The 27,046-nt window shown below is 36.6% G+C and overlaps 2 protein-coding genes across 17 annotated transcripts in view; one reads left to right on the top strand and one right to left on the bottom strand.

Annotated features, from left to right (window-relative positions):
* Positions 1 to 7,016, top strand: part of LOC106782837 (beta-defensin 43-like) — a 33,875-nt gene extending 26,859 nt beyond the window's left edge. The window contains exon 2 of the mRNA XM_070256888.1: positions 6,690 to 7,016. Coding sequence (XP_070112989.1) covers positions 6,690 to 6,844 — 155 coding nt within the window. The 3' untranslated portion in view covers positions 6,845 to 7,016. The remainder of the gene's footprint in view (positions 1 to 6,689) is intronic.
* The window catches only part of DEFB135 (defensin beta 135), a 317,402-nt gene that overhangs the window by 267,245 nt on the left and 23,111 nt on the right, over positions 1 to 27,046 (bottom strand). For all 16 annotated transcript variants that reach the window (XM_070261332.1, XM_070261335.1, XM_070261334.1 and 13 more), the window contains exon 2: positions 9,936 to 10,028. The gene's annotated coding sequence lies outside the window, so the exon portion shown is untranslated. The remainder of the gene's footprint in view (positions 1 to 9,935; positions 10,029 to 27,046) is intronic.

Here is a 27,046-nt window from a genome sequence, read left to right as displayed (position 1 = left end):
GTTAAAGCTCCAGGGGTAAAAACTCCAGTCTTAGCATTACTCTCACACTATTGTGAATTTTACCTCCTGGAGCCCTATCAAGTTTTCACAATGATGATCAGGGGGAAAAAATCCCCTCATATTTCCAACAGTGGGAGGGGAAGGTAGCCATTTTGAAATACTCCCAGAGCAATGTGTTCTTCTTAACACGGCTTGCCCTCAAGAGAAACTATTTTACCAGGACCTTATCAACTGGGGTTTTACCAGAGCTTCAGTGACCAGGTGAATGTGAAATATCCAACTCTAGCTTGATCTAGCCTTCCACATGGTGGAAGGGAAATACCCAACTCCAGTCTCTTCTAGATATTTTTCTCTCCTAAGGGACAAAAATGGAGAAACAGTTGTGAAGGTCACAGCCAAGGAGTACAGGTTCACAAAAAGACTAATACCTAATCATAGGACTACAAAATTATTTCTCAGCCCCTACACCATAATATCAATACAGGAAAACATCTGGAAGAATTGCATGTCTCAGACATTCTTATTCAAGAAGAAGTCTCTAGATAAATCCAAAGGCAACAAGTAATACAAACACCAGGTAACCAGAGAAAATTTCAGCTTCTGACAGCTACTGCTGCAGCAAACAGTAAACACAGCTTAACCCCTAGTGAGATAAACAGAAAACCTCACACTAAAGATTTATTATTTCAGTTCCTTTAGCCCAGTACATCACGTCCAGTTTTCAACAAAAATTTATGACTTACTAAAAGACAAAAAACACAGTTTGGAGAGTCAGAAAAACCATCAAAACCAGACACAGATATGACAGAGGTGTTGGAATTACCAGATTGAAGATTTAAAACAACTATGATTAATATGCTAAGGGTTCTAATCGAAGAGTGGACAACATTCAAGAACAAATGGATAATATAGGCAAAGAGATAGAAACTCTAACAAAGAATCAAAGGAAATGCTAGAAATCAAAACACTGTAGCCAAATGAAGAATGCCTTTGATGAGTGTATTAGTTTGCTAGGGCTGCCATAATAAAATAACACAGACCAAGTGGCTCAAATAAAAATTTATTTTCCCACAGCTCTGGAAGCTAAAAGTTCAAGATCAAAGTATCAGCAGGTATGGTGCTCTCTGAAGCCACTCTCCCTGGCTTGCAGATGACTGCATACTCACTGTGTCCTCACATGGACTTTCCTCTGCCACTGCACATCCCCAGTGTCTCTTCATCTTCTTATAAGGATATCAGTGATACTGGATTAGGGCTTCACCATAATTTTCTCATTTTAATTTAGTCTCTTTAAAAATCTTCTTTCCAAATATGGTTACATTATGTAGAACTAGAGGTTGGGATATGAAAATAGGAATTTTGGCAGAACACAATTCAGGCCATAACAATGACCTCATCAACAGACTGGACACATGTGATGAAAGAATCAGTGAGCTTGAAGAAATGTCAATAGAAACTTCCAAAACTGAAAGACAGAGGAAAAAAAAAATGAAATGAACAGAATATTCGATAACTGTGAGACATTACAAAAGGAGCAAAATATGTCTAATGGGAATAACAGGAAGAGAAGAAAGAAGGAAAGGGAAAAAAGATACATTTGAAGCAATAATGGCTGAGAATTTCCCAAAATTAATGATAGACACAATACAGATCCAGGAAGCACAGAGAACACCAAGAAAGATAAATACCAAAAAATATATATCTATCTAAACCTAGAAATATCACATTCAACCTGCAGAAAATCTTGAAAGAAGCAGCAGGAAAAAATCTTTTCTATAGATAAACAAAGATAAGAATTACAACAGACTTCTTTTCAGAAACCATGCTAGCAAGGAAAGTGAAGTAAAATATTTAAAGTCTTGAAAGAAAAAGTACCATACCAACCTAGAATTCTCTTTCCAAAAAAATTATCCTGCTAGAGTGAAGAAAATAGAATTTCCTTTTTAATTACACAAACTCTAATTTTATTTCATTGCAAACTTTTTTTTGATTTTCATTTCTCAGAACCCATTCACATATCTGAGAATGACTTATTAAGGAATATAGCTGGGAAATTCTGGTAATAAACTTTGCTTTTGTTTTATCTTTTCTAAACATAAATTTTATTTCATTTTATTTTTTCCAGCTTTATTGAGATATAATTAACATATAGCATCGTGTAAGTTTAAGGTGTACTATATATTGATTTGATATGAGTATATATTGCAAAATGATTGTCAACATAACTAACACCTCCATTATGGCATATAATTACCATTTATTTTGGGGGCTGAGAACAATTAAGGTCTGCTTTCCTAACAACTTTCAAGTATATAATAACAGTATTATTAACTACAATCGCCATTCTGTATATTAGATTACTAGAACTTATTCATCTTATAACTGGGCACTTGTATCCTTTGACCAACATCTGCCCATTTCCTCCAGCCCTTCAGCCTCTGGTAACTACCATTCTACTCTCTGTTTTCTATGAGTTCAGCTTTTTGTAGATTTGTGACATGATTTTATGTGTAGAAACCCTAAGATGCCACCAAAAAACTGTTAGAATTAGTAAAAGAATTCCATAAATTACAAAATATAAAATCAACATACAAAAACCAGTAACATTTCCAGACACTAACAACAAACTATTCTAAAAAGAATCTATGAGACTAATCCCATTTACAATAACATCAAAGAAATAAAATACTTAGGAATACAACTTAACCAAGGAGGTGAAAGATGTTACACTGAAAACTACAAAACAATGAAAGAAATTAAAGAAGACACAAATAAATGGAAAGATACCCTGTGTTCATGGATTGAGAGAATTAATATTGTTAAAATGTTCATACCACCCAAAGCAATCTACAGATTCAATAAAATCCCTATGAAAATCCTAATGTCATTTTTATAGAAATAGAAAAAACAATCCTAAAACATTTTTAAAAGAAAAATTTAAGACAACGTAAAAAATATTAAGAAGAAAGATAGCAAAATCCTAAAATTCATATGGAAACACAAAAGTCCCTGAATAGCCGAAACAGTTTTGTGAAAGAAGAACAAAGCTGGAGGCATCACACTTCATGATTTTGAAATATATTACAAAGCTACAATAATTTGTAAAGTATGATACTGACATAAAAAAAGACATGCTGATGAATAGAAGAGAATAGAGAGCCCAGAAATAAACCTTTGCATGTAGAGTGAACTGATGATATTTGACAAGGGTGTCAAGACTACACAATGGAGAAAGGACAGTCCCTTCAACGAACAGTGTTAGGAAAACTGGACAGTCACATGCAAATGAGTACATAGATAGAGAAAAATCTATTCAAAATGGATTAAAGATTTAAACATGAGATCTGAAACTATAAAATTCCTAGAAGAAAACATGGAAGAAGAGCCTCATGACACTAGTCTTGGCAATGATTTCTTGGATATGCACCAAAGCACAAGCAACACAGGAAAAATGAGACAAGTAGGACTGCATCAAATTAAAAACCTTCTGCACAGCAAAGGGAACAATCAACAGTGTGAAAAGGAGAAAATATTTGGAAACCATATACCCAATAACGGGTTCATATTTAAAATATACAAGAAACTCACACAACTCAATAGACAAAACTAATAATAAACAAATTTAAAAATGAGCAAAAGACTTGAATATTTTTCCAAATAAGATATACGAATATCCAACAGGAATACAAAAAGGTGTTCAACATCATTAATCAGGGAAATGCAAATTAAAACCACAATGAGATATCACCTCACATCTATTACAATAGCTATTGTGAAACAAAAAGATAACAAGTGGAGTAAAGGGAACCCTTGTCCACTTTGGGGAGGAATGTAAATTGGTACAGCCATTATGGAAAACAGTATGAAAGTTTCTCAAAAAATTAAAATTAGAACTACCTTATGATCCAGCAATCCCACTTCTGAGTATATATCCAAAGGAAACAAAATCAGGCTATTGAAGAGAGAGCTGTACTCCCGTGTTCATTGCAGCTTTGTTCACACTAGCCAAGATATGGAAACAACCTAAAAGTCTGTCGATGGATGAATGAGTAAAGAAATTTTGGTATATGCATACAAAAGAATGTTATTCAGCATGAAAAAAAAATAAATTATACCATTTACAACATGGACAAACCTGAAGGATTTATGCTAAGTCAAATAAGTCAGACACAGAAAGACCAATACTGTATGATCTCATTTATATGTGGAATGTAAAAAAAGTTCAACTTAAAGAAGTAGACAACATAATGGTGGTTCCCAGGGAGTAGGTGTGGGAGAATAGAGAGATATTGCTCAAAGGGTACAAACTTTCAGTTATAAAATGAACAAGTTCTAGAGACTTCATGTACAGCACAGTGACTATAGTTAATAATAATGTATTAGATACATGAATTTTGCTCAGAAAGTAGATCTGGAGGGATCTTACCACACAAAAAAGAAGATAACTAAACTATCTGAGATGGTAGATATGTTAATTATCTTGTGATACTAATCAATTCACAATGTATATTATATCAAAACACCACATTGTACACCTTAAATATATACAATTTTTATTAGTCAATCATTCCTCAATAAAAGTGAAAAACACACACACACAAGAAGAAAATGTGGTATATAGAAAAAATGGGTCATTATTCACCCTTAAAAAGATAGGAAATCCTGTCATTTGTGACAACTTAGATGGACCTGAGAGACATATGCTAAGTGAAATAAGCCAGACACAGAAAGAGAAACACTGCATGATCTCATTCGTATGTGAAATCTAAAAAAATCAAGCTCATAGTGATAGAGAGTAGAGTAGTGGTTACCTAGAGCTGAGGGATGAAGGAAATGGGAGGTTGTTGGTCAAAGGGTACAAGCTTCAGTACACAAGATAAATAAGTTCTGAAGTTCTGCTATACACATAGTACCTATAACTAACAATACTGTATTGTATACTAAAACTTTGCTAAGAGGATAGATCTTATGCTAAGTATTCTTACTACTAATAATAATAATCATGATATTAATAATGGAGGTGGAAGGAAACTTTGGTAGGTGATAAATATGTCTGTGGCCTTGATGGTGGTGATGATTTGACAGTTGCATACTTGTCCCCAAACTTATTGAGTGGTATACATTAAACATACACAGCTTTTTGCACATCAGTCATATCATAATAAAGTGGCTTAAAAAACAAAATAGATTAAAGAAAACATCACCTTACTAAAATATTACAACTAAACAAGGAAAAAGACATTATATAATTACAGTATCCCCATGTACAAGCCCCATTGCATTAATGAATCTAGCCATTGAGAATCAATGGCTGCTATTATCTCCAAAAGAGAGATAACCAGACATTATGGGCCTCACATACACACACACACACACAACACCAACTACAGTACAGCTAGCTAAAGGAATCAAAAATGAGTCCGATCAAGACTCTGAAGCTAGCTGCCAATTTGCTGAAAATACAGAGGACACAGGAACATGCTGAATTCTCCAAGAGTATGCAATCAGAAAAATATAAACTGTGGAAAATGCTACAGGTTTTTCATTTCAACTTTCTCAGTATAAATATTGTAAGGAAAGGATTTGGGAAGGACCTGTAGACTTAAAGGGAATATAAAAATTATAACGAGAAAAAAACTATACTGTCTAAGGGCGAAAACTCAGATAATATAAAACTATTTTTAGGCGCCAGCCAGGTGGCATAGCAGTTAAGTTTGCACTCTCCTCTTCACCAGCCAGGATTTGTCAGTTAGGATCCCAGGCTCGGAGTTATGCACCACTTATCAAGTCATACTGTGGCAGGCATCTCCCAAATAAAATAGAGGAAGACAGGCACGGATGTTAGCCCAGGGCCAATCTTCCTCAGGAAAAAGAGGAGGCTTGGCCGTGGATGTTAGCTCAGGGCTAATCTTCCTCAAAAAAAAACCCCCTATTTTTAACAAATAAGGAAATGATTACTATAAAACTTAAGATAGGTTTTTTGGGGGGCAAAGGATAGAAGGAAATGCCTCTGTGTGTGTGTGTTTGTGTGTGTGTGTGTGTAGGTGTGTATGTGTGTGAAAGAAAGAGAGAAAACTGGAAACCAAAGTGAGAGATTACGCCTTGTGGAATCTTGTGCAGATCTCTGAAACTTCCCCAGTAAAATGAAGTTTTGAGCCTAAATACACTGAAAAGTTGGAACCAAGACCCAAATCCCCCTGTCCCCTTCTCACTCTCAATTGGTGCCTTTTTTTTTATTTCGCCAAGAAGGTAAAAGCAACAAGAAATAACTTCCCCATCTTCCCACCACCAAATATCTTCACCTAATTTCACCTTACTCTACCTTCTCTTCATTCTCTGATTTAAGGTTAACCCTTTCACTTGTACACTTGATTTTATCCCCACTCAATTCTTAAGGACTTCATTTCTGAAATTAAACATTCTTTCTTGCCTCATGGCTCCTCAGCCCCAAATGGAGCATTCATTTTAGACAGACATATCCCGTAATAGTTCTCATCAAAAACTCTGCCCTTTTCCAGCTACTGCCTCATTTATCTACTCTCCTTACAGAAGAAATTCTGGTTTACCTTTATTCAATATCTCTAATTTTCTCTCCTGGATTTTTTTTTCTGTTTTAATTTATTATGAAACACTTCAGACATTAAAATATACCAGTAAGTAATGTAATATAATGTTTTCTCTTTTCAAAGCCAGAAGCTTATTTTTTAAGGAGGTATGTCGTTCAGGATACTATAATTGCAGAATGAAGTGCAATGCTGATGAATTCGCAATTAGATACTGTGCTGATTGGAGCATCTGCTGCAGACTGAAGAAGACTGAATTGAAGAAAAAAAAGATGTGGTGAAAAGTCTAGCTCCATCTTCTGCAGACTCCAGGAAAAGAAATTAAAAATGTTTAAAACTCCCTTGTCTATATAAGAATAATTAATATGATGGATAATGGAAATTCATGATAATTATATGTTTAGATGGTCAGGTTAAAGTAAATATAAATTTTATAAAGGCTTACACTCTGTTTTCCTGTGTGCACTTTTATTTTAATTTCCCCAATTTATAGCCACCACATTGTTGTTTCGTCTATAGCACTATATCCCAGCCCCACCACTTACTAACAGTTTGACCTTGGGTAAGGTCTTTAGTCTCTCTCTGCCTCAGTTTCCTTATCTATAAACAAGATAACAATAGCACCTACATCACGGAATTATAAGGATTATATGAGATAATATATGTACATTTCTGAAATGCTCCTGACCTCAATGTAAGCTCCGTACATGTTAACTGTAATTTCATCAGGCCAGAGAATGTGATCTGTCCCATAGCTTTTTGGAATTTATCGAATCATTCTTTTTAGTCTCAGATAAAATTGGTGTTTTTTAAAATTTCGTGTGGTTTTGAAAATAAGGTATATTTGCTATTTATGAGATATACAATCTTATATAAACACAATATATTTATGCAAGATTGTTTTTATGGAGGTCACATTGGTTTATAACATTATATAAATTTCATTATTATATTTCAACTTCTATATAGACTGCATCTAATACAGATATCAATTAGATTGAGGTTAATTAGATGGGGAAGTGTTCACCACCAAAAGTCTAGTTGCCATCCACCACTGTTCACCTGTTCCCCTTTACCCTTTTCACCTTCCTTCTGCCCCTTCCCTTCAAAAAACAGAAATTCCATATGATCCCACTAGGCAACATGATTATATTTCAGTAATGTAGGACTGGAACACTGGTAGTGAAGACTAAGAAGAAAGAAGAGATTCAGGATGAATTTCAGAAGTAGGTTTGACAGAATGTAGTGGCCATATGATTTAATAAGAAGATATGAGAGATGATACTGAGATTTCAAAATTGACAAAGAGATAGTTAGTGATATAGCTCACTAAACTAAAGAGGCCAGAAGAGAAAGTAGGTTGGGAGGGGGAGGAGAGAGAATGAAGAGATGTTTTGGCATAATGAAGTTCAATTGAAGTAGAGGGTATGAATATCAGTCCACTGGCATATTTGCACAAGTTTAACTTTATTTTTTTATAAATGAACTTAATTCCTATTATGAACCTCATTCCATCTCATCACAGAAACTTAAACTTAGTCAATTCAGAGCTGTTCCTCTTTTCTTCAAGTTACTTACAAGTCCCAGAGGAGTTAAGCAGTGGTGAGGCATCTGGGAAAGCATTGATTATGTTAACATTACTAAGATATCTTCATTCCTACTTGGTCTTCAGTCACTAGTCAATGTACCACAGCTGAGTTGCCTCTTAGTCTTAACAAAATTCTTAAAACTCTTTGCATGAGGCTCATGCTTCAGTTCATGGAATAATTCTGCTACTCAGGCATCACTCTAGGTTAGCAGAAATTCAGGTGGGAACATCTCTGGTTTCACCACTTCCATGCTGATCTCAGCCATAAAGGGACTCTACTACTGCTCCCCTCTTGTGCTGGAGCACCTGTGTGAGGGAAAGGGAATCAGTGCTGTGAGACTATCTCAGACTTATCGACTAAAGAAAACTATGCAATTGATGCTATGCTGTGGTCTCACCACCTCTTTGAGCTCTGCTCACACAAGGAAACACTAGTGTACTGTACTCTCAGACTCTGCCCAGTTTCTGTCCTCCATTGCTTGATTCCATTTCCCTCCCCTCCCATTATATGAATCCCAGGATTGGAGATAGAAACAGTGACCCACCACTATCTAAGCTGTCCTTCTTCCTTCACTCTGTACTCTCCCTCTGCCTCTACTTTATTCAAGACTTGGTTTAGGGAAGGAATCATGCTCTTAATTCATCTGCATTCTCCAAAATCTATCATAAAATCTCAATCCAACAGTTTCTTCCAGTGACCAAGAGAACATAATCGTTTGAAATGCGGAAGCCTGCTCTTTGTTTTTCTCTTTCTGAGGGAAAAAGGTACACATTGTTTAGAATATGGTAACAGGAACTAAGTGTTCTGGACTTTTGAAAGCAGGAAAAAAAGGCAGATGAAATATTTTTTAAATATTCTTATAACTAATGAAAATCTAACAAATTAGTAGGGAACTTAGCCCAAAAAGTCCAAGGGTAGGGTAGGCAACTTTTAAGATGGCTCCCAATGATCCTTGCCTCCTGGTATTCATGCTTTTATGTAATCCTTTCCTATTTAGTCCCTCATTTCTAATGTATAGTATATAGCAAAAGTGATGGAATGTCACTTGCAAGGTTAGATTACAAAAGGACTCAAGCTTCCATCTTTCTCACCCTTTCCTGCTCACTCTCTCTTGTGATATCACTGATAGAAGCCAGCTGCCATGTTGTTTTCTGCCCTATGGAAAGGCCAACATAGTAAAAAAGTGAAGGAGGGCTCAAGCCAACAGCCAGTGAGAAACAGAAGTCCCCAGTCCAACATCTCTGTCACAAGGAGCTGAATCCTGCCAACAACCGTGTGAAGTTAGAAGCAATTCTGCCCCCAGTCAAGCCCACAGATGAAATTGAAGCCCCGATCTACACCTTGATTGCAGCCTGTGAGAGGCCTTGATGCTGAGGTGCCTATTTATGCCATGCCCAAATTCCTGACCCACAGAAACTATGAGATAATAAATGTTTGCCCTTTTAAGCTGCCAACTTTGGGGGTAATTTGTTACACAGCAATACATAACATATGATAAGGAGATAAGAACTCATAGAATTAAACTTTGACATAAAGGTGATTTTACATAAAAGCATATGCTGATTAATAAAAAAGAGTCAACTGAGAGGCTAAACTGTACTTTTAGAGTGAAAAAATCAGAGTTCTTGGTGAGCCTCCAATAAAAGTCATTCATGCTTTAACTCCTGAAGGAACATATTGTAGGAGCAGAGGCAAAAGAAGAGTAACCACTTCTTACACAAAATGCAACTTGATTTACATATTTTACATATATAAAGAGATTTATTATGAGGAATTGACTCACAAGATTATGGCAGCTGAGAAGCTCCAAGATCTGCAGTTGGCAAACTGGAGACTCAGGAGAGCCAACAGGTAGTTACAGTCTGAGTCCAAAGGCCTGAAAACCAGAAAAGCCAATGGTGTAAGTTCCAGTCTGAAAGCCAGCAGACTGGAGACCCAAGAAGAGTGGTGTTTCAATTTCCCTCCAAAGGCTGGAAGAGACTGATATCCTAGCTCAAGGCAGGGAGTTAGGAGGAGTTCTCATTTACTCCCAGGAGGGTCAGTCCTTGTTTTCCATTCAGGCTTTCAATTGATTAGATGAGGCCCACCCACATTAGGGAAGGCAATCCACTTTACTCAGTCTCCTGATTGAAATATTAATCTCATCCAGAAGCACCCTCACAGACACACCCAGAATGATGTTGACCAAATATCTAGGCACCCTATGGCCCAGTCAAGTGGGCACACAAAATTAACCATAATAAATAATGAGTAAAATAAAGACATTTTTAACTAAGCAAAACTGAAATAATTAGCCCTTAAAGACATACACTACAAAACATTTTAGAATATGCTCCTGGAACAGAAAATCATCCCCATATGAAAGGATAAAGATGTAGGAAGTAGTAAATATGCAACTAGATCTGAATAAAAGCGTACTATATAAAACAACATCTCATAGAAGTTATAAAATAGATTTAAAATTCTACATATATTTCAGGAAGGAGCTTAAGGGATTTCAAGTCTTCTAAGATCCTTGTATTCCAAAAATAGAACAAAGGCATCAGTTAACATTAAATTAGATATGACAATGATGTGTGTTGCAATTTTTATGGGAACTATTTACAAAAGTAGAAAAAGAGCAGATAACTTCCAAAATAGTAGAAGTAGAAAATTTAATGATAAAAGAACATAACCGATGTAAACATAGGTAGGTAAGATGTAATAGGACTAAAAAAATAAATAAATAAAATGGGTGAAACAAATAGAAAGAACAAAATAATTTGATAGCTTTTAAATTGATCATGTCAATAATTACACTAAATATAAATTAACTGGTGAAATTGAAAGAAAAGGATGCTCAGTAAAAATTCAAACTATATACATGCACATTACAAAAGACATATAAAAATAAGAATACACAAATATTAAAAATAAAAGAACGGAAAAGTATAATCAGAACAATTACTCATCAAAAGAAATCTGGTATAGCTATATTTACAGCAAAGTAGATACTAAGACATTAAGCTTTACTAAACATAAAGAAAGTCATTTTTTAGTGATAAAATATTCAAATATCAACAATTTATAAACTAAATGTGCATCTAATAACATGTTTATAACTAAGTAAATCAAGGATAAATAAATCTCCAATCACAGTAGAAGATTTTACCACACTTCACTCAGTAATGGAGAGAAAAGGCAGAAAAATAAGTATGGCAGAATATAGAAATTTTTAACAACATGGTTAGCAACCTCAACCTAATTGATATCTGTAGAACACTGCATCCAAGAAGTGTAAAATATATATGCTTTTCAAGAAGCTATGGAATGCTTACCAAAAATTACTCCAAACTAGCAAAAAGGCAAGTCTCGTGTGTCAAAGAATAAACATCACCTTGATTTTAGTCTCAGATGAAATTATGCTGGAAATCAATAACAGAAAGATAATGTGAAAAATAAATTCCTCATATAGGTTGAATTGTGTCTCCCCAAAAAAAGATGTTGAATTCTGTCTTAGTCCATTGAGGCTGCCATAACAAAAATACCATGAACAGTGTGGCTTATAAACAATAGAGATTTATTTCTCACAGTTCTATAGGCTGGAGAGTCCAAGATCAAGGGCTTAGCAAATTCAGTGTTTGGTGAAGGCCCACTTCCTCATTCATAGATAGCCATCTTCTTTCTGTCTCCTCTCATTGTGGGAAGTTGCAAGGGAGCTCTCTGAGGTCTCTTTATAAGAACACTAACACCATTCATGAGGGCTCTACCTTCATGCCTAACCACTCTCAAAGACCACATCTCTACATACCATCACACTGGGGATTAAGTTTCAAAATGTCAATTTTAGAGGGACACAAATATTCAGTCTATAGCAAAGTCCTTACCCTCAATAATTATGAATGTGATCTTCTTTGGAAATTGAGGCTTTTCAGATGATCAAGTTAAAACGAGGTCATTAGGGTGAACCCTAACCCAATATGACTGGTGTCCTCATAAAAAATGGAAGTTTGAACACAGACATATGTGCACAGGAAGAATGCCATGTTAAGAGGAAGGCAGAGGTTGGGTGATGCATCTACAAGCTGAGTAATGCCAAAAGATTGCCGCAAACAACCAAAAGCTAGGAGAAAAGCATGGAAGAGGTTCTCATTTACATCTTTCAGAAGAAAACAACCCTGCCAAAACATTGATCTTTGACTTCTAGCCTCCAAATGCTGAGACAATACATCTCTGTTGTTTAAGCCATTCAGTTTGTGGTACTTTCTTATAGCAGTCTTACAGAACCAATACACTATGCTTTTTGAAATTAAGAAAAATGGACCTAAATAATTCTTGAGTCAAAGAAAAAATACTTGAAAATTAGAAATATTTTGCAGTGAATAAAAACACAAATACTATATTTCAAAAACTGTGAGATACAGCTAAAATACTATTCAGATAACAATTACAGCCTTAAATTAGAAGACTGAAATCAGAAAATAGATTTGTTCCCTTTATCTATCAAATAAATAGAATGTGAAGGAAAGAAAACATATATTAATTAAGCAGAAATTTTAAAATTTTAGATAAATTGACAGATCTGTAGAAAATAAAACTGACTCAAACTGGCACAAGAAGAAAGAGAAAACCTAAATAGTCTAAAACTCTTTCAAAAATTGAATCCTTTAGGAGTGTGACGTCAGCATTATGGTGGAATAAGTTATTCTCTTAGTCTCTCCTCTTTAAGTTACAACTAAATGGAGATTCACTAAGCACCAGAGGATTCCCTGCACAGCACAACAGGACTTCTGAGAAATCCATGAAGCTATACATCTGAAGGTAAGTGGACTGGATCCCCAGGAGGCAGTGGAACTGGGTGAGCACACCTCTCCCCCTCACCAGCACCAGTGAACCAGGTCACAGATCCTCACACAGTGGCTGGTGTGACTGTAAGAAAAGGACGGCCTGGGCTACTCGAACACTTTCAGAGTTGCAGCCCAGCCTGTGGGAGCACCCATGGTGCCATAGCAGCTCTACTGGTGGGAACAATCTACATTAAGTGGCACAGCTCAGACCCTGTGAAGGTGCCCATCCACTCAGAAGGTGCTGCTACCCACAGAGTACAGCAGTCTGCCAGATCCATTGAGTGGTAGCTCAGTCCAAGTGTGGGCACCTCTTTCTCCTAGCACAGTGGAAGAGAGAAGGTGCCCCACCTGCAAGAAGGTGCCCTGCCCATGGATCACAGCAGCCCATGGGACCCACAGAGTGGCAGCTCAGATTCTGCATAGGTGCTGTCCTGCATAGCATGCAGCAGCTCAGTCAGTCCCCTTGTGCAGCACAGAGGCCTTGCTTATGGAGCATGACCCACCTACCCCGCACAAAGCCCCTGCCCAAGTGAGCACAACCTGCAGAGTGACTGGTGCCAGCCTGGGAAAGCACAGAGTAGCTGTACCTGTGCAACACCCAGGAGATGTAGCAGGATCAGAAAACACAGCTCCTGCTCCACACCCCCAGCAGTGGCAGGTGGAATCTGTGTCCTGACACTACCACAAATGCACCAGTCAAGGGTCAATTCATCAAACACCATGAAAAACTACAGTAACACTTCAGAGAAGAAGGAAAATGACAAGTCTCCAGAAACCAATCCTGAAGTCACAGAAATTTACAATCTAAATGACAGAGAATTCAAAATAGCTGTCATAAAGAAACTCAATGAGTTACAAGAAAACTCAGAAAGACAATTTGATGAGCTCAGGAATAAAATGAATGAGCAGAAGGAATACTTCACAAAACAGATTGAAACTCTAAAAGACACAAAGAGAAATTCTGAATATGAAGAACACAATTAATGAGATAAAAAATAATCTAGAAACCATAAAAAATAGAGCTGATGTTATAGAGGAGAGGGTTAGTGAATTAGAAGACAGAAAAATAGAAATGCTACAGGTAGAGGAGAGAGAACTAAGATTTTTTTTAAAATGAGGAAATGCAATATAAGGCTTACAGGTATTCCAGAGGGAGAAGTGAGGGAGAAAGCAGCAGAGAGCTTGTTCAAAGAAATAATAACTGAGAAATTCCCAAAACATGTAGAAGAAACTGGACTTACAAGTACATGAAGTCAATAGAACTACTAATTATATTAAGGCAAAAAGACCTTCTCCAAGGTGTATAATACTAAAACTCTCAAAAGTCAATGACAAAGAAAAAATGTAAAGGGCAGAAAGGCAGAAGAAAATAACCTGCAAAGAAACCCCTATCAGGCTTTCAGTGGATTTTTCAGAATAAACTCTATAGGCTAGGAGAGAATAGAATGATATATTCAGAATACTGAAAGACAAAAACTTTCAGGCAAGAATACTCTATCTGGCAAAACTATCCTTCAGATATCATGGAGAAATAAAATCTTTCCAGATAAACAAAAGCTGAGGGAGTTCATTCCCACTAGACTTCCCTTACAAGAAATGATGAAGGAAGCCCTCCCACCTGAAACAAAAAGGCAAAGTTTACAAAGCTTTGAGTAGGGAAATAAATAGACAAAATCAGAAAATTGCAGCTCTCTATAAGAACAGGTTAGCAAACAATTATAACATAAAAGATAAAAGGAAGGAAAGTATCAAAAATAACTATAAATAGGGGCTGGCCTGGTGGCATAGCAGTTAAGTTTGTATGCTCCACATTGGTGGCCCAAGGTTCACTGGTTCAGATCCCAACAGTGTACCTATGCACTGCTTATCAAGCTATTCTGTGACAGGCATCCTACATATAAAATAGAGGAAGATGGCCATGGATGTTAGCTCAGGGCCAACTTTCTTCAGCAAAAAAGAAGAGGATTGGCAGTAGATGTTAGCTCAGGGCTAATCTTCCTCAAAGAAAAAGCTATAAACACTTCAACTTAGTCACAAACTCACAATACAAAAACGAATAATTTGCATGCCAGCCCAGTGGCATAGTGGTTAAGTTCACCTGCTCTGCTTTGGTGACACAGGGTTCACGGGTTCGTATGCCAGGATTGGACCTACACACCACTCATCAAGCCATGCTGTGGTGGTGTTCAACATAGAAAAGTTAGAGGAGGATTGGCACAGATGTCATCTCAGTGACAATCTTCCTCAAGCAAAAAAGGGGAAGATTGGCAACAGATGTTAGCTCAGGGCCAATCTTTCTCATGCACACACAAAAAACACCAGTGGCATTGTCATCAATATACTACAAACTTGGCTATTAATTTAAAATGGAACAATTTGTGACAACAATAACGGAGGAGGAAGAGGAGAGAGGTGGAACCTGCTTAGGCTAATGGAGATAAGAGGCTATCAGAAAATGGGCTATCTCATCTATGAGATCTTTTATACAAACTTTATGGTAACTACTAAACATAGAATGAGAATAGAGCCACAAATCATAAATAAAGTGAAAAATGAGAAAGTGATCACAGAAAACCACCAAACTGAAAAGGTGGTCAGAAATACAAGGGAAGAGGAAGAATGGAAATATAGAACAACTGGAAAACAAGAAATAAAATGGCAGGTATTAATTCCTCATATATCAATAGTCACTCTAACTGTAAATGGATTGAATTCTCCAATCAAAAGACACAGAGTGGCTGGATGGATTAAAAAACAAGAACCAACAATATGCTCCTTCCAGGAAACACATCTCAACTCTAAAGACAAACATAGGTTCAGGGTAAAGGGATGGAAGATTATACTCTGAGCTAATGACAAGCAAAAGAAAGCAGGTGTTGCCCTACTTATATCAGACAAAGCAGACTTCAAGATAAAAATGACAATGAGAGACAAAGAGAGGCAGTATATAATGATAAAAGGGACATTCTTCCAAAAGGAAATGACATTTATGAATATATATGCACCTAACACAGGAGCACCAAAGTATATAAAGCAACTGCTAACACACCTAAAGGGAGAAATTGACAGTAACGCAATAATAGTAAGGGACCTCAAGACCCCACTTACATCAATAGATAGATCATCCAGACAGAATGTCAACAAGGAAACAGTGGCCTTAAATGAAACAAGACCAGATGGACTTAATAGATATATATCAAAAACAGCAGAATGCACATTCTTCTCAAGTGCACATGGAACATTCTCAAAGATGGACCGTATGTTGGGAAGCAAGGCAAGCCTCAAAATTTAAGAAGATTGAAATCATATTAAGCACCTTTTCCAACCACAATGACACGAGACTAGAAATCAACTACAAGAAAAAAGCTGTAAAAGCCACAAATATGTGGAGACTAAACAACATGCTACTGAACAACTATTGGATCACGGAAGGAATAAAAGGAGAAATGAAAAAACACCTGGAGACAAATGAAAATGAAAATATAACATATTAACTCTTTTGAGATGCAGCAAAAGCAGTTCTAAGAAGGAAATTTATAGCACTACAGGTCCACCTCAACAAACAAGAAAAATCCCAAATAAATAATCTTAAACTATGCCTCACAGAACTAGAAAAGAAGAACAAACAAAGCCTCAAATCAGCAGAAGGAGGGAGATAATAAAAATTAGAGCAAAAATCAATGAAACAGAGACTAAAAAAAACGTAGAAAGGATTAAAGAAACTAAGAGCTGATTCTTGGAGAAGATAAAGAAAATTGACAAACCCAGAGCCACGTTCACTACGAAAAAAGAGAGAAGGCTCAAATAAATAAAGTTAGAAATGAAGAGGAGAAATTACAATGGACACCACAGAAATACAAAGGATTATAAAAGAATACTCTGAAAAACTTTATGCCTACAAATTGGATAACCTAAAAGAAATGGATATATTCTTAGATTCATACAGCCTCCCAAAACTGAATCAAGAAGAAATAGAGAATCTGAATAGCCTAATCACAAGTAAAGAGATTGAAACAGTAATCAAAAACCTCCCAAAAAACAAAAGTCCAGGACCAGATGGCTTCTCTGGAGAATTCTTCCAAACATTCAAAGAAGATTAAATACCTATCCTTCTCAAACTATTGCAAAAAAATGAAGAAGATGGAATACTTCCTAACGCATTCTATGAGGCCAACATTACCCTGATACCAAAACCAGACAAGGACAACACAAAGAAGGAAAATTACAGGCCAATATTGCTGATGAATATAGGTGCAAAAATCCTCAACAAAATATTGGCAAACTGAATACAGTAATACAGTAAAAGGATCACACACCATAATCAAGTGGGATTTATATCATGGATACAGGTATGATTCAACATCTGCAAATCAATCAATGTGATACACCACATTAAGATGATGAGGAATAAAAATTACATGATCATCTCAATAGATGCAGAGAAAGTATTTGATAAGATCCAACATCCATTTATGATAAAAACTCTCAATAAAATGGGTAAAGAAGGAAAGTACCACAGCATAATAAAGACCTTGTACAACAAACCCACAGCCAACATCACATTCAACAGTGAAAAACTTAAAACTATTCCTCTGAGAACAGGAACAAGACAAGGTTGCACACTCTCACCACTCCTATTTAACACAGTGCTGGAGGTTTTGGCCAGAGCAATTAGGTAATGAAAAGAAATAAAAGGGATGCAAATTCAAAAGGAAGAAGTGAAACTCTCATTGTTTGTGGATGATATGATCCTATATATAGAAAACCCTAAAGAATCTATCAGAAAACTATTAGAAATAATCAACTACTGCAAAGTTGTAGGGTACAAAGTCAACTTTCAAAAATCAGTTGCTTTTCTATACACTAACAATGAGCTAGCAGAAAGAGAAGTCAAGAACACAATCCCACTTACAATCATAACAAATAGAATAAAATATCCAGGAATAAATCTAACCAAGGAGGTGAAAGACCTATACACTTAAAACTATAAGACATTATTGAAAGAAATTTAAAGAGGACTTAAAGAGATAGAAAGATATTCCATACTTACAGACTCAAAGAATAAACATGGTTAAAATGTCCATATTACCTAAAGCAATCTACAGAGTCAATGCAATCCCAATCAGAATCCCAATGATATTCCTCATGGAAATAGAACAAAGAATTCTAAAATTTATATGGAACAACAAAAGACCTTAAATAGCCGAAGCAATCCTGAGAAAAAAGAACAAAGCTGAAGGCATCACAATCTCTGACTTCAAAACACACTACAAAGCTACAATAATTAAAACACAAGTACTGGCACAAAAACAGAAACACAGCTCAATGGAACAGAATTGAAATCCCAGAAATAAAACCACTCATCTATGGACAGTTAATCTTTGACAAAGGAGTCAAGAGAATACAATGGAGAAAGGAAAGTCTCTTCAATAAATGGTGTTAAGAATATTGGACAGCCATGTGCAAAAGAATGAGAGTAGACACCATACACAAAAATTAACTCAAAATGGATTAAAGACTTGAATGTAAGACCTGAAACTATAAAACTCCTAGAAGAAAATATAAGCAGTACACTCTTTGACATTGGACCTAGCAGTATCTTTTTGAATACTATGTCTACTCAGGCAAGAGAAAGAAAAAAAATAAACACGGTACTACATCAGACTAAAAAGCTTCTGCACAGCAAAGGAAACCATCAACAAAACAAAAAGCCAACACACCAACCGGGAGAAAGTATTTGCAAATCATATATCTGACAAAAGGTTAATTTCCAAAATATATAAGGAACTCATACAACTCAATTACAAAAAAAGAACGATTGGATCCAAAAATGGGCAGAGGTTATGAACAGACATTTTTCCAAAGAAGATATACAGATGGACAACAGGAATGTGAAAAGATGTTTAAGATCACTAGTTATTAGGGAAATGTAAATCAAAACTACAATGATATGTCACCTTACACCTGTCAGAATGGTTATAATTAAGAAGACAAAAAATTACAAATGTTGGAGTGGATGTGGAGAAAAGCAAACCTTCATACATTGCTAGTGGGAGTGCAAACTGGGGCAGACACTATGGAAAACAGTATGGCGATTTCTCAAAAAAATAAAAATAGAAATACTATACAACCTGGCTATCCCACTACTAGGAATTTACTGAAAGAACACGAAATCAGCAATTCAAAGAGATTTATGCACCCCTATGTTCATTGCAGCATTATTCACAATAGCCAAGATGTGGAAGCAACGCAAGTGCCCATCAACTGAGGATTGGATAAAGAAGATGTGGTCCATAAATACAATCGAATACTACTCAGCTATAAAAAAAGACAAAAAAAGGTATTGCAACAACATGGATGGACCTTGAGGGTATTATGTTAAGTGAAACAAGCAAGACAGAGAAAGATCAATACCATATGATTTCACTCATATGTAGAAGATAAACAAACACATGTATAAAGAGAACAGATTAGTGGTTACCAGAGGGGAAGAGAGGGTGGGTAAAATGGGTAAAGTGGCACATACGTATGGTGATGGATAAAAATTAGACTATTGGTGGTGAGCAAGATGCAGTCTATATAGAAACTGACATATAAAAATATACACCTGAAATTATATGTTATAAACCAATATGATCTCAATAAAATAATTGAAAAAAGAATAAAACAGAAGAGTGAGAAAAAAATTGAATTCTTTAATGAAAAACATTCCCATGAGTAAATTCCAAGCCTAGATTAACTCCTTGGTAAGTGAAATATATAAAAAAGAAAAATTCCAATTGTACACGATCCTCCAAGAGAAAAGGAAAAGAGAGAAGATGTGCCTTCTCATTCCTACGTCTAGTATATTTGACACCAAAACCTAAAGGACAATGTGAGAAAGGAAATTTCAGGCAATTATACTTGTAAATACACAGGCAAAAATTTCAAGGGCTTGACAGTCGAGAGTTCTCCAGGACCATATTAAACAAAGAGGCAGTTTTAAACAGAAGTGCAGGAGCTCCCCACAGCTCTCCCCCAGGTTCAGTGCAGAAGGCGCAGGCAAAAAGGCAAGGCTTGCAGTTTCTCCCTGGAAGGGGTCCAACTGCACACTTTCCCAACTGCTGTCCGAGGGTCAGGCTTCTAATAAGCCTGCATCTAGGAGCTGGCTGGGTTTCTCCAGGAGCATGACATCAGGGCCTTGTGAGCACTTCCCCACCTTCTCCCTCCAGCTTTGCTCCAACTCTAAAACAAAGTATTGGCTTCTCTCTGGAAAGTGCTTATCCACACATCTAGCACTTGACACTTATGGCCGCCACCTGAGGGACTGGGTCTCAAATTACCTAGCTCTGAGAGCCAACAGGGCTCAGCCCTTTGAGTTCCTCGAGAACACATTAAACAAGGGGGTAGTTTTAAATGGAAGTGCTCTTGCTTCCTATGGCTGTCTCACTGGGCTCAGTGTAGAGGGAGCAGACAAAAAAAGCAAGGCTCCCAGTTTCTCCCTGGAAGGTATTTGCATGATTTCCTAGATGCTACCCGACGCCATGCCTCTAATTAGCCTGCATCTGAGAGCTCACAAGGCACATAATTAGTAGTTCTGGGAGCATGAACGGATGTATAAAACTTCCTGGGCCTTCTCTCCCTGTTTTGTCCCAGCAATAAAACAGTCTCCAGCTTCTCCCTGAGAGAAATTGTTCGCAAATTTAGTGCCCCTGGTTCTATGGCTGCCACACAAGGGATTGGCTCGTAAATAACCTAGCTCTGGGAACTGTATTTATGAGTCCCGCAGGACCACAGAGAATAAAGAAATGATATTATGTGAACACAGAAGCACTCCCAGAGCTATTCCCCATGACTCAGCACAGAGCAAGTAGGCAAAAACACCCAGCTCCCACTTTCTTCCTGATATGGGCTAGACTGCATAGATAGCACCTTAACCTTCCAAGCTGCTGCCCAATTTTTGGTGCTTCCAATTAGCCTGTAACAGGACTCTGACAGGGCAGGTAATTGGTAGTCCTTTAAGAGACAGAACAAGCCTGTGGGATTTTCCCTCTCCTTTGGGGCACTGAAGGAACATGGCATATCCTAATCTAACCTCCTGGGGGCCACTAAGGACACAGACAGCAGTAGGGACAAGGACAAAGGTTTGAGAGGTACCCAGAATCTCAGGCCAGGCTGGTTGTCTTCTCCTACACAAGGTCAGTCTGTCAAGCCCAGGAGAGGGAGTTGTTTTATTTAATGTGCAGAAATCAACACAGAAAGTTAAGCAAAATGAAGAAACAGGGAAATGCCCAAACAAAAGAAAAAGATATATCTACAGAAACCAAACCTAATGAAACAGAGAAAAATATAATCATTTCCACAAAAATCAATTACATATGAGTTATAGGATTAAATAAGAAATGTGAAATAATAAAAAGTAAATATGAGCAAATTTATAGGTTTTCAGATAAGACACAAGAACACTAACCAAAAAGAAAAAAGAATGATAAACTTTACATTAACAGTAAGAAATTTCATTGATAAAAGTACACATTCTACTAACAAAGCACTTGTATCAAGAATATGCACGTATAATTATGTGTTTATGCAAATATATATAATCTATAAAAGATAACCCAACACAAAATTTTAGCAAAAGGAGTAAATAGGTACTTTATAAAAGAAGATAACCAAATCATCAATAAATGTAAATAAAGGTATTCAATATCATTTGTGTAATTAGGGAAATGAAAATTAAAATCTCTATACACTTATCAGACAGGCTAAAATTAAAACCTCTTATAATATCAAGTATTTGAAAGGGTATAAAACAAGAGAAACTTGCATATTCTGATGATAGGAGGGTTAAATTGGTACAATTACTCTGGCAAAAATTTTGGCATTATCTAGAACAGTTTAATATGTGCATATACCTTATGACCTAGCACTTCCACTACTAGGTGTGGGACCTATGTAAGTGTGTGCTTATGTTCAGCTGGAAGCATATACAAAAATTTTCATGGCAGAATTTTTCATAATAGCCCCAAACTGGAAATAACCTAAGTTCTCATCAATAGAGGAATAGATAGCACCACACTACATTTTAGCAACATGAATGAATCTTTAAAAAAGAAATGTTAGGAATATACAAATTAAACATACTTCATGATTCCATTTATACAAATTTCAAAAACAAATAGAACTAAACTACACTTTCAGAATGCATAGAAAAGTATAAAGAGAAGCAAGGAAACAATTTTCATAGAACTGCTTACCTGGGGAAAAGGGAAAATGAGGGGTTATGATTGGGAGAGGAAGGCTGTGAGAAAGGCTTCTGAGGTTCTGGCGATTCTCTATGTCCTGACCTAACTGGCGTTTCCATGTGTGTTTACTTTTCGATAATTTGTTTATTTACATACTTAGATTTTATACACTTTTCTATATGTAATAATTCACAGTAAAAATGAATTAATAAAATGAAAATATTATCCTATCCCAGATGCAATATAGGATATCTTAGATCTATTTGTCCCATAAGATACTGGCAGAGAAAATACAAAAAAAGGAACAGATGTAAGATAAATTACAAAAGGTGCTATTAACAGAATACTGTCCTGAAATGAGGAAGAAGAAGAAGTAGAATAAATTCTAGGCACTCTCCAGTACTGATGCAGAGACCATAGACTGGCTTGAAGTTTCTGTTTTTTTAGAGTTTTCTATCTTCATATGAACTTCAGGATGATGGTAATTTTCAAAGAAGGTAGGAAGAAAAAAGCATGAAAAAGTGAAGCTTTAGCTATATGTGTAATGACTTGTTTCTTTAATAAAAAATAAGCAACTTCCTAACTTTTTTACTTTTCTATATATTTTAAAAATTTCATAAAATAAAATTTAAAAATAGAAGTAGACAAATACTAGAAGTAAAGAAGAATATTATATAATTTAGATTTCAGATTGAAGTGAGACATTTTATATTAGAAAGAAAACCTAGAAGTCTTAAAGGACATTGCCGACAGACATGACTACATTAAAACTCTACATGGCAAAAGTCACAAAACAAAATAAGACTAGAAAGGCATTCCAGTAGGAAAATGGGTAAAGCATATGAAGAAACAATTCAGCAATAAAAGAAAAACAGCCAATAAACATTACAAAAAATATCTATAATCTCACTAAGCAATCATAGAAATAACAATTCTCTCACAGACATCTTTTTTTAATTCTTAATTTGGCAGTAATTTTATTAAAGGATACTATCTAGTGCAGGAGGATCTATGGAGAAATAGGTATTCTCAAACCTCATTAGTGAGACTATAAATTGCTAAAATCTCCTTAGAAATAATCTAATCATGACTAATAAAATCTAAAATATACATGTCCTATTGTAGAGGAATTCCACTTGAGAATCTATCTCATGTGAATAAAAACACACTACACTAAAATAATATGTGAGAGAAAGTTTATTATAATGTTGTTTGTAATGGAAAGAAGTTCGAGAAACTACATGTAATCAGACAATGATTGGCACATCTATGCCATTTAAAATTATTCATCTAGAGATCTCGTCAAGATGCTGGTATAGTCAGACTCTGAAATCACCTCCTCCCACAAACACAACCAGGTTACAACTATTCTTGGAAAAACTTCCCTGGAGAGAAAACTGAAAACTGGATATAAAAAAAAAGAAACCTACAACAAGGGACAGTCCTGACTGAGGTGGAAAAGGCAGAAATTCCTTCTGGAGAGAAAAAGTCCATCTTTGCCAGCCACAGACCTTCACAGCTGGCCAGGCAGGAGCCACCCTAAGGTACGCAGCCCTCCCTGGAGAAGTGGGGACCTTAGCAGAGGAAGCTCTGTCAGCATCCTTCAGACTCAGCACAACTGAGATGAATGTCCTACTATCTGGCTTCACTGGCTATTAACTGCAATGAGGAATACCCCCAGAAGAAAGTCAAAAAAACCTTGCTCTTAAAGAGCCCATGTGCAAATTCGCCCATCTCAGAGAGCAACCTAAAATCACCAAAAAGACAGCTGCATAGTCCTTTGGTGAAAAGAGACTCACCTGGTAGGCTCTGGGTGCATCTTGATGAGATGTGAGACATCTCCAGAGACCGAGATGTTGGTGGCGGCCATGGTTGTGACCTAGTACAGGTGTGCTGACACAGACCTTGGCAGTTGTGATTGAAGTTCTTCCCCTAACCTGATAGCCCTGGAGATCTGCCACACACACTAGAGTGCAGATTTAATCCAGTTTAGCCAGGGCAGGAAGCCCACCCTAGGGACCAGCTACCCCCAACAACAAACTCTCAGGCTACTTTTCAGCCTGCATAGACTGGGTGCTTTGATCTTCTATAGGCAAGTGAGTGTGTCCACCTCTGTGTGCCAGAGCCTGTGTGAGGACAAGGTGAACTGTGAGGGGTGTTGGTGGAGAGGTGGGGGCCTCTGCAATTGGGTGACTGGGTATGCTCCAGGGGGTCAGGAAGTGTGCATGGATCAGGGTTTTGTTGATGGCATGTGTGGACCTGTGGGGCTGGGGCTTATCAGTGACAGAAGACCTGTGCTTCACAATCAATCTCAAAGAGAATTGACTCCACCTTCCAAAGCCTAAAAAAATAGGGTGCTCCTGTGCCTAGAGCCAGCCCCACTCAGCTGCAATCCTAAGATAGCTGACAATAGCCTTGCAGGCCTGAGGCCTACAGCAACTGTAAGCCCCTGAGCCTAGCAACCAGCTAAGAGTACATACTCAAAACAGGAAAACTGCAACAGGAGTGTGCTACTAGACCTTGCAGCCAATGGTACTGGGGCTCCCCAAACCCAATCTACAAACAGCCAGACAGGGAGGAAAAGACTAGACTCCCTGGGTACCTGCAGTAAGAGCAACCCTGCCACAGCAGGACACAAGTAGCCCAAACAGTGGTCACTCCTAGATCATTTGGACTCATGACAACAGGGAAGCACACTGCTAAGCCTCAAAAGGCATCTCTTACATAATGCCACTTCTCCAAGCTCAGGAGACAGCTCAGTCACCTAATACATAGATACAAGCACAGAGAAAGAGGTACAATAAGGAGGCAGAGGAATACATTCTAAACAAGGGAAGAGGACAAAATCCAAGAAAAAGAACTAAATGAAACAGGAATACACAATTTCCCTGATAAAGAGTTCAAACAAAATCTCATAAAGATGCTCAATGATATTGGGAGAAGACTAGATGAACACAGTGAGAATGTCAACAGAGAATTGGAAAATATAAAAAAGAACCAATCCAAAATGAATACAATACTAGAAATGAAAAATTCACTAGAGGGACTCAATAGCAGAGTAGACAATACAGAAGAACAGGTCAGTGAACTGGAAGAAAGACTAGAGGAAATCACCCAAACTGAACAGACAATAGAAAAAACAATTAGACAGAAGGAGAACAGTCTAATGAACAACTGGGACAACATCAAGGGCAGTAACATTCATATAATAGGTGTCTCAGAAGGAGAAGAGAAAGACAAAGGGGCAGAGAATCTACTTGAAGACATAAGAGCTGGAAACTTTCCTAACATAAGGAATAAAACAGATATTCAAGTATAGGAAGCAAAAATATTACCAAACAAGATGAACATCAACAGATCCACACCAAAACACATTATAGTTAAAATGTCCAAAATTAAAGATAAAGAGAGAATCCTAAAAGCCACAAGAGAAAGACAACAAATGACATACAAAGGAGAGCCCATAAGGCTATCAGCAAACGTCTCAGCTGAAATTCTCTAGGCTAGAAGAGAGTGACATGACTTATTTAAAGTGTTGAAAGGAAAAGCTTGCAGCCAAGAATACTCTATCCAGCAACATTATCATTCAGAATGGAAGGAGAGAAAAAGAAATTCCCAGGCAAGCAAAAAAATAGGGGTTTATCACCAAGAAACAAGTTCTACAAGAAATTCTGAAGGGACTGATTTAAGTGGGAAAAACAAGACCACAAATAGGGATAAGAAAATTATTTAAAAAATTTAAAACCAGACAATAAAATCACTGGTAAAGGCAAAAATACAGCAAAGGTAGCAGGTCTATGAAGCAGACCTGTGCAGACGTATGAAGACAATGTGAAGGTCAAAAGACAAAAGTGCTAAAATTACCTACTTCAATGACAAGAGGGTAATGGATAGACACAGACAAAACAAGAGATTAGATATTATTTCCAAAACATAAAATGTAGGAGGAGGGGAGTAAAAAGTAAAGCTTTTAGAAATAAGTCAAGCTAAAGAGACTATCAACTCAACTTAGATTGCTATATATATAGAATATTATACAGGAACCTCATGGTAATCACAAACCAGAAATCTATAATAAGTATAAAATAAGTAAGAGGAAAGAAATCAAACATATCACTGAAGAAAGACTTCAAACGACAAGGGAAGAGAGCAGGAGAAGAAAGGAACAGAGAAGAACTACTAAAACACCCAGAAAAAAAGTAACAGAATGACAATAAATACATTTTTATCAATAGCTACTTTAAATTTCAATGGACTAAATGCTCTAATCAAAAGGTATAGGGTGGCCAACTGTATAAAAAAAAACAAGGCCCACATATATGCTGCAGACAAGAGACACACTTCAGACCTAAAGAAACAAACTGAAAGTGAAAGGATGGAAAAAGATACTCCATGCAAATGGCTAAGAAAAGAAAGCTAGAGTAGCAATATCTATATCAGACACAATAGACTTTAAAACAAAAACTGTAACAAAAGACAAAGAAGGGCACTACATAGTGATAAAGAGAACAATCCAACAAGAGGACATAACATTTGTAAATATCTATGCACCAAACATAGGAGAACCTAAATATATAGAGCAATTATTAACAGACATAAAAGGAGAAATAGTAACACAATAATAGTAGGAACTTTAACAGTCCATTTACACCAATGGGTAGATCATCACAACAGAAGATTAATAAGGAAACATTGGCCTTAAACAACACATTAGACCAGATGAACTTAGTAGATATGTATATAGAACATTACATCCAAAAATCACAGAGTACACATTCTTTTCAAACGTACATGGAACATTCTCCAATATTGATCATGTATTAGATCACAAAACAAGCCTCAAT

Source organism: Equus caballus, chromosome 2 (genome assembly GCF_041296265.1).
Source record: "Equus caballus isolate H_3958 breed thoroughbred chromosome 2, TB-T2T, whole genome shotgun sequence".
In the NCBI taxonomy this organism is placed as follows: Eukaryota; Metazoa; Chordata; class Mammalia; order Perissodactyla; family Equidae; genus Equus; species Equus caballus.
This window is presented reverse-complemented; position numbering and strand designations above follow the sequence as displayed.